The following is a 14,990-nucleotide window of genomic DNA, read 5'->3' on the forward strand; positions in this document are numbered from 1 at the left end:
AAAAAAAAAAAAAAAAAAAAAATTGCATCGTGCTTGTGCCCGTGTGTTTGTGATTTGGGAATATGCATGCATCGAGCTAAAGTTTCTGAGTATTGATGCCTTAGAGGATTTAGACGTTTCCACCACGTGCGCAAGCCGGCTGGCCGAAGAGAACCTATCCAAATGACTTGAAAACGAAAATCTGATTAATTGCAGTTACGTAGGAGATTATAAAGGCAAGTGTTGTCATGCTCTAAACAGTCACAAAGACATCTGGTCACTCCCTCCTTATGCGCGAGAGAGCGGATAAACTGAAGCGCTCAGTGATTGACGGTGGGAGAGCGATTGCTTTGCTGAGGTTGAGCTGGAGACACGAGAATCGCGATTGCATAAAGACCATCTATTGGTACAGATGCTTTTTTACTTCATGTACTTCAAACCGGTTGCAGAAACGTATTAGTATTGTTCAAAGTTATCTTTTTAAGACGTATGCGATTGCAGTAATAGTTGAACATTACGTTGACGCTTGGCCATATTTTTATTTGCAGAGTGAATATTCTCTCCACTCGCAAAGCACTAGGAAACATGTTTTACTTTCACTGTCCTCCACAGTTAGAGGCAGAGTGCTGCAGGACCAACACATGTAAGTAATATCTACTTCAACAATAAAAATTCATCTAAAACTAAAACTTTAACTTTTATTATATTATATTAAGAGAAAAAAAAATATTGAAACGCTTTCTGTGGCAGTTTATAGTTCCATAATTTACCTTCATAATGTGCATTACTATATTTGACAATCAAAGTTACTTAATAATAAGCCTATGTTTGTGTTTGTTTTATGGTGTTTAATATTTTGCCACATGGTAACGTGATCGAGGGGCTTGAGAGCCGCCCAGCTGAGACTTTTTGTTGCAGTCTGTCTGAGAACAGATGTTAGATGTCATGCCTTTCAACTGGCGTTTAGTTGGTCACGGTTTCTCATTGTGCCCAGCGATAATTCAGGTCTCTAGCAGATGAATACAATAAATCAACTGTTCCCTGTGAATAAGTGCATCACGATTAAGTGAGAGACAACCGAGGGGAATCATTTTTTCCATCGCATTTGGGGACATAAGAGAATGTATTTTTTTTATCCTATGGAAATGTTAGATTTTAAAAGTGTCGCGTTACTGTTTTAAATAGTGAACACAAATGGGTTTGGGAATCACGCCTCTGGAGACTTTGATGATGGTTTTCTGCGCAGAAAACAACGCAGAAACAGGACGACCTTCACTTTACAACAGGTATCAAGTCAGTGAGGAGCAAGATTTCCAATAGATACAAAATAGAACTACTGTTCTTAAACTTATTAACATGGTAATGTTGTTTTTTTAAACGTACTATGTTTATTTTTGTTAATTTGTTTTTTATTTTTTGGACTAGGCATGCAATATGTAGATGCACATAAACATAATATATTGCGAAGATACCGCTTTTTAGAAGTAAACTCGTTATTTTATTTGTAAATTAAAAACCTAGCATTTGCTTATTTAGGTTAAACATCAGGAAAGGCCGAAGAGCTAAGGCCTGTTGAACATATTTGTTTCAACATCCATTAAAAGTGTCACAACAATTCATGTTATTTGTAAAGCATTTTTAAATCAACGATTGAAAAGTAGTCGAAAAAGTCTAATGACTTCTCCACCACTTAAGACAAACAATTTTACAGTTTTACAGTGCACTATGCATGTAATTTTTCATTCTCAGCAAACGCAAGGAATACAAGATATTTCTTTCTGAATTATAATGCATAAATTCAAGAAATGAATAGGCCTATGTAAAATATGTTTTACAGTTGGAGGCTTTGGAGACGGTTTTTGCACAGACCCACTATCCAGACGTGTTTACGAGAGAAGAGCTGGCTATGAAAATCAACCTAACAGAGGCTCGTGTCCAGGTGAGACATTTTCCACAACTGTCCTGATCCAGAGATATAACGAATAGATCACGTAAAATGCTCACCGAGCACGTTTGGCCAAAGAAAGTAGGCAAAATGAAGCCACTCTGTCATTTCCGTGATGCGCTTTAATAACATCAACATAATGTAGAATATTAGATTAGGTTGATTAATCGGTCATTCATAATTAACTAGTGATAATGTTCTACACTAATTTGCCCTTGTCTCTAAGGTATAAAAAATTGCTTAGATGCACTACCATTTCCGTGCTTCAGCAAATGGAGAGAGGGTGCAGTGCGTTTCGACCAAGACAAACGTCCCGAGAACGATTTTGCTCTGTTATAAAGCACTCGTGCACCTGAAACCTCCGATTTCATATTCTGCGGCCTTGCAAAACATCCGCAGTAATATCAAGTTGGCCACATATAATTGCATTCAATGTGTCTGGATGCAATTTCCTGCATTCCAGATTTGCTTTTGGGTTTCCTTCTGAGCTCAGATCTAATTGTGGGGAATATAATAGTTTCCCTTTTGTTCCCCAGGGTCATCTTACTATCGCTTAAAACCAATGACTGCGACGCGATAATGGAATTCGCTGCTGTAAATTAGGGATTGTAAACAAATTATTTCTCTCTAATCGGATTACCCGATTCCTTTTATTAAATCTGAACATGAATCGGTCTCAGCATGCAGGGATATTAAACTTACATTATTATTAGGAAATAAATTTTCTTTTTGTTGTAGTATAGTGGGCATCCACCGTTTTTAAAGTGTCAATTGGCTTGTGCTGCATTAAGAACAAACTGCAAATTGAGATTAATGGTGCAATTATGGAGCATTCAGTGCTGGGGGATCATGACTTCTTGCTGGAAGGTGCAAGGGTGAGATAATGTTGCCACAATTACATTGTGAATATTGTTGTCCTGCCAGTAAACTGTTGTGTCATATTATGTGGGGAGAGCAGCTATATGTGTGTGGCGTTTTGTTTGTTTGCATCATTGTACCTTTGCACAATGCTGGCCAGGCACTGGAGATATGGATGCATTATGCAACCTTTCCCATTCAAATATGATTAATGCCTTAGAGAGCACAGACTTAATCTAATCTGATGTTGTCAAACAATCACTAAATAGAGAAATAAACGACTTCATCATGGTTCTCTCTCAGAAGCAGGGAGACTGTCAGTAGGAAGTCATTAAAAAATGATAATGAAAAATTGCTCAATTAAATGTTGTTATAGGCAATGACCTTCATTCAATTAACATACAAGAACTTCGCTGCATATGCTCAGCAATTGTTTTTGTGAAGTTTTAAATAAGTCACTGGCTTGTTAGATTCTGTAGCACATTTCAGAAATCAGCACTGGGTGCAAATAATAATTCTAATATTTATGCAACTGCTACTTAACAAGTGACATTTTATAGATTGGGTTTCAGCAGAGGTGAACTTTGTCCCCAAAATTAAAATTCTGTCATTTATTCCCCCTCATGTTGTATGACTTTTTTTTTCTTATGTGAAACACAAAAGGAGATGTTAGCCATCTTTTGACTAACATCTCCTTTCTGCAGAAAAAATCAATTCACAGGTTTGGAATGACATGAAATTGAGTAAATGACAAAACAGAATTTTTATTTTTAATCAAACAAAGAGAATATTAATCATTATTACTCTATGTGCCTCTTTAGGTGTGGTTCCAAAATCGAAGGGCAAAGTGGAGAAAAACAGAGAGAGGAACTTCAGACCAGGAGGGAAGCAAAGAACAAATGAGTGACGGCACCCCTCCTGCACGAAACCTCAACCAGTCTCCTGTTGACCACGGCAGAAATAAGAAAGAACCAATGGAACTACAGCAGAAGTGTGTAGATTATCAAATTAAATGTCCACATAGGATATGTTTGTTTTTGTCAAGAGATATAATGCCAAATTCTTTCCTTTATCCACAGTATTAACAGAGTGGTGGGTTCAGGTGGACCTTTTTTCCCATCTTGTCTGCCTGGGACTCTGCTGAACACAGCCACTTACGCACAAGCCCTTTCACAAGTGGCAACTTTAAAAGGTAAGATCAAGGATCTACTGAATGTTATCATGGAAACGTGTCAGATAGGTTTGATATTTTAGTTTTTTGTTACTGCAACTGATGTGGATGAAACTACAACAGGTTGTTATCATATTTTGTTGTCTCTGTATATATATATTTAGAAACGTAGAAAGATTGCATTACCTAGTGAGACCTTATTGTAAAGTGTTACCAACTGACACATAGATAGATAGATAGATAGATAGATAGATAGATAGATAGATAGATAGATAGATAGATAGATAGATAGATAGATAGATAGATAGATAGATAGATAGATCTATAGTTCTATCTGCATTCTGAGCGGGTTTGAGATATTGAGCTTTAAAGATTTTCAGCTTTAAAAATGTACACAACTTAAAAAAAATCACATGATGTAAATAAGTGGTCACAGAAGCTGTAAATAACTAAATTTTGAAAAAATGACAGATAGAACCTTATATAATTCTAAGTGGACAATAGGCTGCCAGATTATAACACACTCTTCTGCTCTTATTAGGAAGTCCACTGTGTTCGTGCTGTGTGCCTGACCCAATGGGCCTCTCCTTCCTGCCACCATATGGGTGCCAGAGTAACCGGACAGCCAGTGTCGCAGCCCTGCGGATGAAGGCCAGGGAACATTCGGAGGCAGTGCTGCAGTCAGCCAATCTGCTGGGGGCAGGGTCTACAACCGGGACTGGAGCAGGTCCAGGGGTCGGGCTGGGCCAAAGCACTGTTTCTGTGGGAGGAAGTGATTCCAGTCCTATCTCCGGTACCAATAAGATCACATCAATACGGAGAACTCCAGACAAACATCTGCACTGCCAAAAGGAGGGTCCTGATAAGAAATGAAGGAGTCTTGTTTTTTTCCTAATTTGAGGACACACTTTGGATTTACAGTATAATCAAACATTGACTGCCTGCTGCCTCTTTTTTGAGAGCACTGACATACCTTGGACAGGACGGTGTTAAGTGCAATCCCTTGTTGTGTATTTTGCGAGTATGTGTCAAACTATTCATTCAACTGTAATTTTTCCTCTCCTCGTTCACTTTTACTCATGATTCTTGCCTTTGGTTTTCCCTGTTCGGGTGTATGTGGGTGCTGCAAATCAGTTTTTTTTGTGGCAGAATGACTTTTGAACATGCTGTATGGTAAAAGAAAACTCCCTGGTTGCCAATGTGAACTTATTTAATTTTTCACAATCCACTTTGATGTTTGACTTGTGTACTATGAAGTCAGGTGGTGACAGACATTCTGCATTGTGTCAAGATATATGCCATGCTGAAATATAAATGTACTATTGTGAAATAATATATGTAAGATAATATCAAGGACAGAACTGTATATTATGTGGTTTGTCATGTTTTATGATATGATCCGGCTAACTCTTATTCATGCTGATGTGATGGTAACTGACATCTCTAGTCATCACATCTGTACATCCACGATAGACTGCAAGAGTTCAGACACTGGTCCTGTTTTGACATGTTCTATAAAACAATTAAACATGTAGGCAATCATGTACATCTCCTGTTGCCTATTGCTCATACCATCTGGCTATGATCAATTATTAATAAGTTCACAAGCAGTAGGGCTGCAAAAATGGAAGCAATGGTTGGTCTAATTATTATTTTCCTTAAAGTACATCATGACTTTCTCAATTCTTTTTATTTTCTTTTATATTAAAAAATACAAACAAAACCACAATGTTTTAGATTATCGGTGCTATTATATGATGAGGAAAAGACATTTAGGAGCATACAAACCATCAAATAAGTTATTAAAAGGAAACGTGAGTACTGGTTTTCAAAGAAACACTTAGCAATATTAGAAAAGCATCTTAGTTTAAGAACACTTAACTGCTACCTTTGAAAAGAAGCTGGACTGATTAAATTCTCGTCCTTGAGGATTTTCAGGAAATTACTTTTGATAGTCAATAACACAATTGAGTAAACTGCACACACATTAGCATTAATAATTGATGTTGAATTATGTATTATCACAAAGTAGTGATTTAATTATTCATGATGTGACACCCTGGTGACAAAGCAGAGGCAGATAATGTCAAAAGTCTGGCCTGATGAAACAGTGCAGCTTGGCATTGGCATTGTTTGGTGACAATAATATATGCTTTGTTCAAAATCTGTGTAAAATATGGTATTATTTAGATTGAACTTTCAAACAAAGTAAACTCTTCTTTTTTTGCTACAAATAATATGAATGATGACAATAATAGAAAATGAGACTATTATAATATATACAAATAAGGTTAGAGAAAATTAAGTTTGACCAGGCCACAATATCTTCGCTCATCTCCATATAACAAGAAGAATTACTATTACTCATAGCATGACATTAAGTGCGAAACAAATGAAAATTCTCATATCACACAACACATGCAAACAGATGGAAGAATGCACTGAATCTACAACAAAATATACTGAAAATAACTGTACATGTTCTCCATACTCAAACTAGTTAAATTAGTTGTGCTGTTTTTAATGCCAGATTTTATACATTGGGATGAACTATACAGGTACATCTAAGTCTTCCATGTAAAATATTACTAAATAAAGATTAAAAATGTACACACTCCAAAAAATTCTGGGTAAAATATGGACAAACCCAGTGCAATCAAAATTTTTTTATTATTTAATTATTATTTATTCAACTTATTAATAAATGTTGATTTATTGACCATATATATACATGTTAATTTCCAACCTATGTTGGGTTCATTTATAGAACTTTTTAAGCAGAGTTAAATAAATATACCCAAAAGGTTGGGTAATGTCTAAACTTAAATATGAAATCAGAAGTCCTCTCTAAATATTGAATTATGCAAAGTGATGAACAAAGCAGAACTAATTAAGATAAATTAAGTGACAACTGGTAAAGTACTACGTTATGAATGATTAGGGGAGCACACATATTGTGCTTTTTTAAAATTTATGGATTTTTATCACTCTTCTGTCATAAAACAAAGAGATCACCTGGTCCAGCTCATAACTCTACAGGTCCCAAAAATGGGTAAAGACGCAGTGATTCTAAGGCTATGTTTACACAACAAAAATGTAGTCAAAAACGAAAAGTTTTTCCCTTGCATTTTTAAAAAGTTTTATGTATGTTTTCAAAATGATTCGCGTTTACACATATCTGCGAAAATGGCCAAAAATGCTGTATTACATATGCCATGCCAGTAGTTGGCGCTGTTACTTCGTTAGTAAACAGTACCTGTAGGGAAGTGATGATTATATGTTGTATATGATGGTCTCCGATGTTGGTTGTAATATTGGTGAAGTAAATCCACACTTTGCTGATGAAGCGTTAGCTCATGAGCAGCAACAACAGTATCATATAATCCACCATTGTTGTGTATGTTTGTTCGCACTTGCCTTTAAAATCGACACGTACTGCGCATGTCTACATACCTAACACGTACTACGCATGCGCATGACATCACCGTTTTCAAAGATTCCCGTATTGAGTGTTTACACGGAAATGATAACAGTGGCGTTTTTAAAAACTTGCACTAAAAAAAAAAAAAAAAATCTTTATTATACATTTTGGCTAGGGATGCATCGAAATGAAAATTCTGGGCCGAAACCTATGACTATTATAGATCAGTGGTCACTACACTGAAATAAAGTCGGCAGCAACTTCTGGTTCACGCGGACTTTAACTCAACAATTTTAATGATACTGAATTAAAAAAAAACAAGCCAATGAAATAATCACAACTGCTCCCCGGGCGCCGCAGCATAAATGGCTGCCCACTGTTTCGGGTGTGTCTTCATGGTGTGTGTGTGTTCACTGCTGTGTGTGTGCACTTTGGATGGGTTAAATGCAGAGCACGAATTCTGAGTATGGGTCACCATACTTGGCTGTATGTCACATCACTTTTTTTCACTTTAATAACGGAAATTACAGTTACCTATACAGCACACAGGACTAACAAAAACAACATGACAGACGATTTTCTGATAGGGAAATACACATGACATTTCTCACTAGCGAGGTAATAACAGGGTTGTTTAGAGACGCTGCTGCAGAACACTGTTGAGGGACGCACAGAGGTAGCCTAATTCACACAAGCCATCTCTCCCTCTCTTTCTTTCTCTGTGTGTCTCTGTCTCTCTCGCTCTCTTTCTAAAAACGTCATTAATAACTGCATTAGAATGCTATCAAAGCCTACATTTCCAGCTTTAAAATTAAGTTTTGGAACTAGCAAAAGAAATAATCCTACTCACAATAGCGATTTAAGTACAAAAAACGGACAAATCCCTTTAAATATATCATCTGATCAGTGTCTTGAGGTGTGGTAACTGTAGTATAAGCGGAATAATTGACTCCGGGCTGTTGATTTAGAAAAATAATGCACACCCGAGGTGTAACGGCCACTCCGCGTGTGCATTATTTTTCTAATAATTCAACGGCCCGTTGTCAATTATTCCTTACATTTCACCCTTTTTTACCTACAGATCAACAAAATGTATTCTAAGGTTTTTGTTTGTTTGTTTTTCTGTGCTGATACATTTTGTATTGAATTGTTTTGTCCCTTTTTTAATAGCCAGTAGCCATTTGTTTACATCACGACTATAGCAAGGCTAGTGCTAGTCAGAAGTATGTGTTATTAGGGGGTGGGACATGGTCATTCTAGAGAGCTTTTGATTTGATGAAATGAGTCAGTTCAGGATGAGTCACTTCTTTCACAACTTTATTTTCCGAAATTTTGGTGCATGCCTAATTTGGCATTTGTAGTTTGAGAGGAGTGTGTTAATCTAATCTTGTCAATCGAAGTGCAAATTAGCCTATATTGTAGCCTATTATATCAATTTAAATGATTAAATATTAAATAATTTTTATTAGTTATATAGCCAATGGGAAAGTTAGAAATGGAGTTTAACAGCAAGCGAAATATGTTTATCTTGCAATGATTTGAAGTGATTTGAAATGGTATAAAAATGTGAACTCATGAGCTAGGCAATGTGTCAAAACCAGGCAAGACGCTGGACATAACAATCACAGTTTTTAAATGTCTAAACCTAAAACATGTTTGCTCCATATGTGACCTGTTTTCCTCCATATGTTTCTCTCATACAATAGAAATACTATTGTAAGTGCACATTGCATCGGCTGATAAAGATGTCTCCACTTTGAGAAAACCCAAGGGAAAAATCAATTTAGACGCTGTTGCTGTTGTTAATCTTTTTTTTTTCTTTTCCAAAATGAATTCCCGCACAGCAGGCAAACAGAGAAACAAATGGCCTGTGATGGTTTTAAGTAATTTAGAGTTATTGTAGTAACCTAGTATTTTTAGAAGATTGTTCATAACATTCATTGCACGTGAATTATTGATTATTCAGTGCAGTAATTCATTCTATTATGAGAAGCATTGTTACATCAAATTAACTGGAGAGAGGCCAAGCAATCCTAAAAAACCCTAAACTAAACTAAATAATGACACAAATCATTTGTTTTAAATTCTGTTTGAATGAAGTTAATGAGTTCTTTTGTTGCATTAATGATACATTGTCAGTGAAGTCATATCCAAACTCCGGTGCTCCAGTTGTTTGAGATATGGGCCTCCTGCAGAGGTCAAGATATGGTCAACATTTGTGCTGTTATCACAGCTGCCTGCACTTACGTTAAAAAAGATCAAAAACTCACTACATTTATTTTGACTGGGAAAGATAAGACATAACTATTGTTCATGGATCTGATTATGTTAAAATGTTTTCTTAGACAGTGCTGAATATTTATTATGCCCCCTTGAATTACTGCAGTTTCACAGGACGAAAGAAAATAGAACTTTTAAAATAATTTTCAGCCAGATATTTTTTTATATATATAAAAACACATAGATATGTTTAGATACATCTGTAATATATATTTCATTGATTTACTATTGAATATATAGTTTGTACATACAAAGTGCAATGCACCCTTTGTCCACTAGAGTGGCCTATTGTGCAGATACTGAATTCCCACAAAATCACAAATATATCACAGCACTGAGGTAAAGAAAGCAATGAAGCTCATTCTAAAGTTTACGTCAGATATTACTTGCATTTCTTTTTAAATTATTTTTTAATGCATTAGCTGTTTAATGGTATCTTTTTGAGAAAACCGCAGTCAGTCAACAAATTTTGATTTCACATTTTTCTTTAATGATGATGTAATGAGTTTCTGAAATACTGTAAAAGTGGTACATTGCAATTAGTTGTTTATAAGGCAATCTTTTCATAGTCATACATCAGCAACCATGGCAAGGTAAAGACAGACCACCCCTTTTTAATATGTAATCTGCCAATGCACATCAAGGGAAAAGTTGTTTTAATATGGCAAGTACCCTTAAACTGAGTTTTAAACCTGACAAATGAAATTTTCATGCATATTGTGGGTCATTTGGAAAACCTGACCAAAAAAAAAAAAAAAAAAAAAAAAGAAGAAGATTTTTTTAAAAATGTTTTTATTCTGGCTGGGTCTAAGGATAAGGCCTTAGCATTACCACTTAAAAGTAACATTAAAAATATACTTGCCTTGAATGTACAGTGTGCTCTGTGGGCATTGTCTTTATTGTATTACAAACAAGTGCACTGCAAAATTATTTTCAACATAATTAATTGGAATGCTTCACACTTCTTCCCTTGACTGTTTTTGACAATAAAGAGCCCCTGCCCACCCTGATTACGGTAACTTCAGCTACAAAAAACAACACGGTTTAACAGCAATCCTTAAATACAAATCAAAAACAGTTTTAAGAACTAATTTAACATATTTAAATGTCACATTTAAATAGCTTAGATATACAGTCATTTAGCTTTAGATTTGTGTACAAACAGTATTTACCTAAACAACTAACTTTGCTTCTCATGAGCTCTCCATTGCAAAGTCCTCTAATTCACTCATAGTTTTAATATCTGTGTGTCTTTCATTGTCGTTTATACTGTTTTCTGCATACAAAGATGGATTGTGATTTTGCTCATGTGACCTGTACAGTATATCAGGGTATTGCTGTGAATCTCTGTTGCTATTCTGCAGATGACCATTCTGACTCCACGGTTCACTACCTCTCTCAAGCGTATCCTGGTTGTCTGCTGATGTCGACATTTCAGATGATGACCTCAAGGGTGTTAATGAAGACGCAGCCATTGGCAAAAGCCCACGATACAGCATGTAGGGAGTGTTCAACATCTCCAATGATCCCGGCTGTGTTAGAGCACCCTGAGACCTCTGACGGACATTCAGCTGTACATATTTACCAGTTTCTGGGTCATAAAATGTCTTTGTCTTAACCAGTAATGGTACATCCACCATGAAGTACTGCCCTGAGTTTGGGTCTTGCAAAAGTTTTCTCTGTGTCACGGGGAAAGGTTGGGTGACTATACTGTGTGCTGGGAGGGTGTGATTTGGCTGGATGTCATACTGTGAAAGAGGAGGTGAGGCTTGCACCTCTAGATGTGTTGACAGTGTGTCCGAAGGTGAAGAGGGCACACCAGAGATGTTTCTGATTGATTTGGACTCTAGCTGGTCTTGGTTTTCAGGTGCCATCTTGGGGGTCTCTGCCTTTTTCATACGTCTCGTTGTAAGTCTTTGTGCTCGCCGAAGAGCTTTTTCAGATTTTGGGGGCACCGCTGGAGGTTTACCGAGTGGCCTCATATCACTACAGGCTGATTCGGGTCTTTCATAGCAGGATGACTCTGGTCTTTCGTAGCAGGCGGACGCAGGCCTTTGGTAGGTGTCTCTGTAACGTTCATGCTTGGGCATGAAGGCTACACTTATGTTGGCCACATCTGTGATGCTCGCTGTACAGTTCTCCATATCCTCTGACATTGTGCTGATGACAGAACGAGTTTCTTCTTCCTCAAAATGTTGGCTCCTTCTCTGAAGGCTCTTTGATTGTTTTGTTGCATTTTCTGCTGAGGGCAAGTTGTTGTGGAGTGTCTCTTTTAATTTATGGAGCCGAAGGGCAGCAATAGCTGGGTCATGGTTGACTGGAGGGTTAGCAGACTCTATGGGGTGAATTTCATCTTCTTTCTCTGAACCGCACTCACTCAGGTGTTCCTTTGGGGAGCCAATCCTGAAGTCTTCAGAAAATGACCTGTGAAAACGTGGCTTGACGGTTTTGGTCACAGATGATGTTCTGATGGTATTATCCTTCACTCTGAACATGACAGGTTTCCCCATGGCTGGAGAAGAAGAGTTGGATTGCGTTCCTGTCGCATGAACTTTATTGTAGTCTATTAAACTTTGCAAAAATGAGTCTTCCTTTTTCTCTTCCTCTGATTTTTCAGCTGGGTCTGTGTTTTGAGACACTTTGAGACTTGGAGGAGGTGGTTCAGGTGCTTCTTTTGGCTTTATTTCAGTGTCAAGAGCATTCACTGTGTAATATTGTAGTTCTTCCATTTCTTCTCCAGGTGGTGATGCCATATTTATTTGGTTGTCTGCTGCTTTTACAGTGCCAGACACTGACAAGTTTGCAAGAGATTCTTGTCTTCCACAATGAGAAAGATTGCCCTTTTCAGTTGTTTTGTCATGAGTCATTTGTCTTGATCTGCTTATTGTTCTGTTGGCTTGCAATGGTACACCTTGGGGATTCTTGGACTGATAAATGTTGTTCCTTTCCCTTCTGTTTGGATGCTCCATTAAAGTTGGTTTAGTGTTTGATTCCTTTTGATTTGTTAGAGCCTTTGGTTGGGTGCCCAATGATGCAGGTTCATTTTGTGAACCTGAAGCTAACGGTGATACAGGTTTTAGTTGAACTGTACTGGGAACCAAGTGGTTTTGGTTTTGAGATAAAGTCTCTTTATCTGTTTGTTTTTTAAGTTGTGATGTTTTTTGCTTGAGATTTTGACATTTCTCCATTGAAATAACATCTCTTTTAGTTTCTCCCCCTATATCTGACACATTTCCATATAAATCTTTATGAATTCTTAAAACTGGCTGATCATAACTGTCAGTTTTAGGGAATATATCAAGCTCTTTCGTATCATCTTCAGCAGAGATAACTTTCAGTCTAGCATAGTCTGCGATAGCTGATATTTCTGGTCTAGTCCCCTTCATGTTCCTCTGAGTAGCTTCTGGTTTGGATACTATACATTCTTTTCTTGTGTTCTGTTGACTTAACCGAGCATGTTCTTGTTCATATCTTGCACTTCCTTTTGTTTCTGGCTGATACTGGTTTGTATTACTCTGTTCACCCTGTTTTGTCTCCGTAGCGTCAACATTTCGTTCTTTCTTCCCTCTGAGGCTGCTTCTGTTTTCATTAACTTTCAAATCACCATCGTTTTGACCACTCAGATTTAATACAGGGTCTTCTTTCTTTCTTTTGTCACTGTTCAGTCTGGGTTGTTTATTATCATAGACTTTTATATCTTGTGTCTCAACTGCACCTCGTCTTGGATTAATTTCTGTCTTTTCTAATTTAATTGGACTGTCTTTCTTAAGTGGTGTGATTTCTTTTCCAACATCATATGTATTTTTGCTTGCCATTTCAATGTGCCCTTTCATATTATCCACAGTTTTGGGTTCATTTTGGACTGTAAGGGACTTCACTGGTAAGTTCTTTTGCTCTGTAAAGTCTTTTTCACCCACAAGTTCAGCTACAACAGCTCCTTTCTTTCCTTTCAGATTTTCCTTCTTTATCACTTCATGTTGGTTTTTGTGGCCTGCCATGAATTCCTTGTTTGATGATACTTCCGCTGTAGACACTTTTATGTCCTCTAAGTGAATTTTTGGGACTACAAAACAGGCCTGGTCTTGTTTTACAACAGTACACACATCCTCACCAATAATGCTAACTTTATCCCTATAATTATTAACATGTGTGGCAGCGCTATCTTTTAAAACCATTTCATTCCTCGTGTTAAATTCAACTTGTAACTTCTCTTGTGACCTTTTCTCCCCTCCTTTCTCATCCTCCTTTCCATTCTTTTGCAGAGTTTGAGCATGTTTTTCTGAGACAGATTCTTGTTTCATAGCCATTACAGGATCCTTTTGTTTTGCCTCATCCACAGTTTTCTCAACTTTTAAGTTAAATACTTCTGTTCCATGTATTTTATTCTTTTGAGATGTAAATGTATCAGCATCATTAAACAATTTTTCTTTACCTTCCACCTTTTGAGATTTCTTTTTAGATTGGGGAATCATCCTTTCAGGAATTGTACTTTCAATGAGTTTAGTAATGACTGTATCCTTTGCCATGGATGAAATAGGTGCCTTTAAAACCTCAGTCTTTGTTGGTCTTGTTGATTCATCTGTTGTTGTAGGTTGTTTAGCCGTCAGGGATACATTCTCAGTTTTCATTGGGGACTCTCTAGAATTAGATACAACATCAATATTTCCTGTCATTTTCAGACTTTGCACTTTATCAGTGTTTCTCACTTGCTCCTCAACTTTCTTTTCCTTCAACTCAATATCATTTCCCCTATTTTGCCTTGATGGTTCAATGTGAGTATCTTGATCTTGTTCAACATTTTCTGTATCTTTGAGTATTATGGTGGCATCTCTTGTAGAATGACCAAGCTCTGGCGTATTGTTTCCTGTACTCTGCTGCTTTTCAGCCATGTTGTTGGAATGAGTTACTGATATGGTATCATAGTGTTGCACTTTTACTTGCTTGATTTCGCTCTCAGTCCCCTTTAAAGGTTGACTTGTAATGGATGCTTGCTGATCAGAAACCTGTCTGGAGTCTTCTGGATGTGTTTGTGTTGTGTCTGAGCTTTTTTCTTTGGATGGTAGAGGTCTGTTCATTCCATGATTTATTGGCTTGTGTGGCAGGCGAGTCTCAGTCTCCTCCTTTTCTTTTTGTTTTCTCTCATCCTGCATATGTTTTGATGTGAGATGACCGCAAACTCTGACTGGTAGTCCATATTTAGCTAAGAGGTCCTCATATGATGTACTGATTCTTCCTGTGATGCCTGACTTATCTGTAGTTGCCGGTGGTTCACACTTTCCAATCTTGTCTTCTTTTTCTTCAATGTTTGAAGACACTTCAGTCTGTCTGTGAACATC

At 37.0% G+C, this 14,990-nt stretch overlaps 1 protein-coding gene across 2 annotated transcripts; it reads left to right on the top strand.

Annotated features, from left to right (window-relative positions):
* The first annotated feature begins 53 nt into the window (after positions 1–53).
* Positions 54–5,495, top strand: LOC109109711 (dorsal root ganglia homeobox protein-like). Of its 2 annotated transcripts, XM_042769112.1 has the most exons (7): positions 55–385; positions 528–622; positions 1,165–1,265; positions 1,817–1,918; positions 3,604–3,773; positions 3,862–3,974; positions 4,495–5,495. In XM_042769112.1, the coding sequence occupies exons 2-7, from the start codon at positions 565–567 to the stop codon at positions 4,824–4,826; spliced, it is 876 nt and encodes a 291-aa protein (XP_042625046.1). In that variant the 5' UTR covers positions 55–385; positions 528–564; the 3' UTR covers positions 4,827–5,495. The 2 variants fall into 2 exon arrangements, with proteins under 2 accessions (XP_042625047.1, XP_042625046.1); XM_042769113.1 differs by having other exon boundaries at positions 54–622.
* Positions 5,496–14,990: the final 9,495 nt, after the last annotated feature.

The sequence above is a fragment of the Cyprinus carpio genome, chromosome A13 (genome assembly GCF_018340385.1).
Source record: "Cyprinus carpio isolate SPL01 chromosome A13, ASM1834038v1, whole genome shotgun sequence".
Lineage (NCBI taxonomy): Eukaryota > Metazoa > Chordata > Actinopteri > Cypriniformes > Cyprinidae > Cyprinus > Cyprinus carpio.